The sequence below is a fragment of the Colobus angolensis genome, unplaced genomic scaffold (assembly GCF_000951035.1).
Source record: "Colobus angolensis palliatus isolate OR3802 unplaced genomic scaffold, Cang.pa_1.0 Scaffold417, whole genome shotgun sequence".
NCBI lineage: Eukaryota > Metazoa > Chordata > Mammalia > Primates > Cercopithecidae > Colobus > Colobus angolensis.
The window spans coordinates 401,798-405,373 of record NW_012117566.1 but is presented as its reverse complement, the minus strand read 5'-3'; the positions used below and the strand labels follow the sequence as shown (position 1 = coordinate 405,373).

General features: G+C 31.3%; 1 protein-coding gene across 1 annotated transcript in view; it reads left to right on the top strand.

Moving 5' to 3' along the window:
* ZNF100 (zinc finger protein 100) overlaps positions 1-1,653 on the top strand; it is a 49,919-nt gene extending 48,266 nt beyond the window's left edge. Inside the window, exons 7-8 of the mRNA XM_011956424.1 lie at positions 37-288; positions 373-1,653. Coding sequence (XP_011811814.1) covers positions 37-288; positions 373-662 — 542 coding nt within the window. The 3' untranslated portion in view covers positions 663-1,653. The remainder of the gene's footprint in view (positions 1-36; positions 289-372) is intronic.
* Positions 1,654-3,576: the final 1,923 nt, after the last annotated feature.

Below are 3,576 nucleotides of genomic sequence, written 5' to 3'. Positions count from 1 at the left end.
GCAAAGCTTTTAACCAATCCTCAACCCTAACTACACATAAGATAACTCATGCTGGAGAGAAACCCTACAAATGTGAAGAATGTGGCAAAGCTTTTTACCGATTCTCATACCTTACTACACATAAGATAAGTCATACTGGAGAGAAATTCTACAAATGTGAAGAATGTGGCAAAGGCTTTAACTGGTCCTCAGCCCTCAGTAAACATAAGAGAATTCATACTGGAGAGAAACCCTATAAATGTGAAGAATGTGGCAGAGCCTTTAATGAGTCCTCAAACCTTACTACACATAAGATGATTCATACTGGAGAGAAACCCTACAAATGTGAAGAATGTGGCAAAGCCTTTAACCGGTCCGCACAACTAACTGTACATAAGATGATTCACACTGGAGAGAAACCTTACAAATGTGAAGAATGTGGCAAAGCCTTTAACCGGTGCTCACAACTAACTGCACATAAGATGATTCATACTGGAGAGAAACCCTACAAATGTGACGAATGTGGCAAAGCTTTCAACCGATCCTCAAACCTTAGTAAACATAAGATAACTCATACTGGAGAGAAATCTTACAGATGGGAAGAATGTGGTAAAGCCTTTAACCAGTCCCTAAGCCTTATTAAACAAAATAACTCATACTGGAGAGAAACCCTACAAATGTGAAGAATGTGGCAAAGCCTTTAGTCCTCAACTCTTACTAAACATAAAAAAATTCATACTGGAGTGTGAAGAACATGGCAAAGCCTTTAGTACTCAATTCCAAACAGACATGAGATAATTCATACGAGAGATAATTCATACTAGAGAGAAATTCTAGAAACCAGAAAGATGTGACAGTGCTTTGAAAACACCTCAAACTTTTCTAAACATAAAAGAAATCAGTGGTGAGAAATCATAGAAATGTGAAGAATTTGATAAAACTTTTAAATGGTTGTCACACTTGACTGTAGGTAAGATAATTTATACTGGAGAAAACTTCTACATGTGTGAACAGTGGCAAAACTTTTAACCAATGCTCACACCTTACTGCACAGGAAAGCATTTATACTTGAGAAAAATTGTACAAATATAAAGACTGTGAAAAATCCATTAATACATACATCTTACTCAACATCAGAGAGTTCCTACTTAATAAAAACATTATAAGGCCAACTACTGTCAAAATATCTTTAAGAAAATATAAGCCTTTCAGGTGAAGAGCATTTTGAAGAAGAACATTGTAGGAGGATTGTGATATGTTTACTTGTATCACAGATCTTAACTGTACACATTTTGTATTAGAGGAAACCTCTGAAGCAGTTGCTCAAACTTTGTTCAGTATCAGGGAATTTATATTGAAAAAAAACCCTGCAAATGTAATAAATTTGGAAAAATACTTTTTCAAAAACTACAGCTTAGAAAACCAAGAGAGTTCATACTAAAACATATTTTTGCAGATACAGTAAAAATTTTTAAAATTTTTAATCAAATTTATGTAAATATCAGAGAATTTACAGTAGAAATATATAAGGCACTGACACTTCAGATATTATACTAAATCAGAGTGCTGAGTATAGAAAATAACCTAAAACTAAAATTTGTAAAAAAATTATTTGTATATAACTTTAAAAGTAGTGGAAGTTTTTTTACAGAGTTTTTACATTCAAAGTATGCTTAACTTTTTGAAAAATATTTTGATTCAGCTCTCAAATTATTTCCTGCTGTTTCTTCATTCCTATTTATTTACATGTGAAAGCATGTGATCAATTGTTGCTGTATCAAAGATATGAGAGATTCTTTTTTATTAGGTAAGCATTATTTATAAACTTTTATGAAAAAGTAAGGACATTAAAATGTGAGATGTATGATGAAAATCTAAGTGAAGAGACTTTTGTGGTTATAATATTGAGTAATGTGTGCGTTAGGCATTCAGAGTAATGTTCTGCATTATGAGAAAACATTTTAAATTTCATTTATAAGTAAATTAAAATTTAGTATATTATACTAATTATACTTTTATTAAAATGCAGTATATTTTTTTAAATTTCAGATTATATGTGATGTTAATATATTCAACCTTTTTAACATGTTAAATACCATTGTGCATTCAATGAAATGTTATTATGTCACAAACCTTAACCTATTCCTCCTTACTCAAGGGCGCACATAAAACATGGTAACAATACATGTACTGTTTGGTAACATAATGGATTAACATCTCTAGTAATCCCTTATGCCAGTGGCTTTGACTGCAAATAAGTTAAAGAATATTACTTCTGTAGGTTAAAATTTTGTTTTTATTTTATTTATTTTGTTTTGAGAGGGAGTCTTGCTCTGTCATCCAGACTGGAGTGCAGTGGCGTGATCTTGGCTCACTGCAACCTCTGCCTCCTGGGTTCAAGCAATTCTCCTGCCTCAGCCTCCCAGTAGCTGGGATTACAGGCACCCACCACCATGCCCAGCTAATTTTTGTATTTTAGTAGAGGTGGGGTTTCATAATGTAAGTCAAGCTGGTCTTGAACTTCTGACCTCAAATGATCCCCCACCTCGGCTTCCCAAAGTTCTGAGATTACAGGCATGAGCCACTGTGCCCAGCCAAATGTTTATTTTATTTAAATTTATTTTTCTTAATTATTTGGGGTACATAGTATGAGTATATATTCATGCAATATATGGCATATTTTGATACAAGAATACAGTACATAATAATCACATCAGGGTAAATGAGGTATCCATCACCTCTAGTGTTTATCTTTTGTATTACAAACAATCCACTCTTATACTTTTAGTTATTTTAACATGTACAATTGTCATTGATACAGTGTTATTTTTATGGTCATAATAAATTATGTAGAAGTATAAATAAAATCCATATATTTCTGAGTCCTGAATAAATAATTTTTAAAGTTTTCTAATATTTATTTTTTAAGCATGTTTCCTGTCTGCCTGCAAGCACATGCAGACTTTTAGTTTTCATTTACATAGAGTTAAATATATGTTAGTCTAAAGATAAACCTTAGGTGTAAGAAAATTATAGAGTGAGTTTGTGTGTATGAATTTATACCTGTTTTCAGAAGACAAAAGCTATATTGAACAAAACAAATCATTTTAACAAGATGACTAGAAAACTAAAAACCTCAAAAATGCTGAAAGCAAATGGATTCTCTTTGTATTGAATTTATTACTGTACAATCTATGGCTTATAGTTCTGAATCTCCCCATGAAAATTGTTTATACTTACCTGGCACTCATGATAGACCCCTAATTATTTTGTATCTTTTTTATGTAAATATTTTACAGATTACGAAGTATTCATTATGTGAGCTGGTCTGTGATTATAAGAATAATTGTTACAAAATTTAGTAATGCATACAAAATTTTTAAATGTAATTCCACAATTAGTGTATTAAGTGGCATTTTATTTAGTTAGAACACTTCATTTTGTTTTTAGTTGGAGAACTCTATAGCTCTTTATTTTTCTTTTCACTTTCTATAATTCACATAAGTAAATTTATTTATTGAATCAATTTGTCCAGATAAGTATTAGGGAAGCTTTATAAGTCGTGAGGATGTTTTTAATATTTATTTATTTATTTTA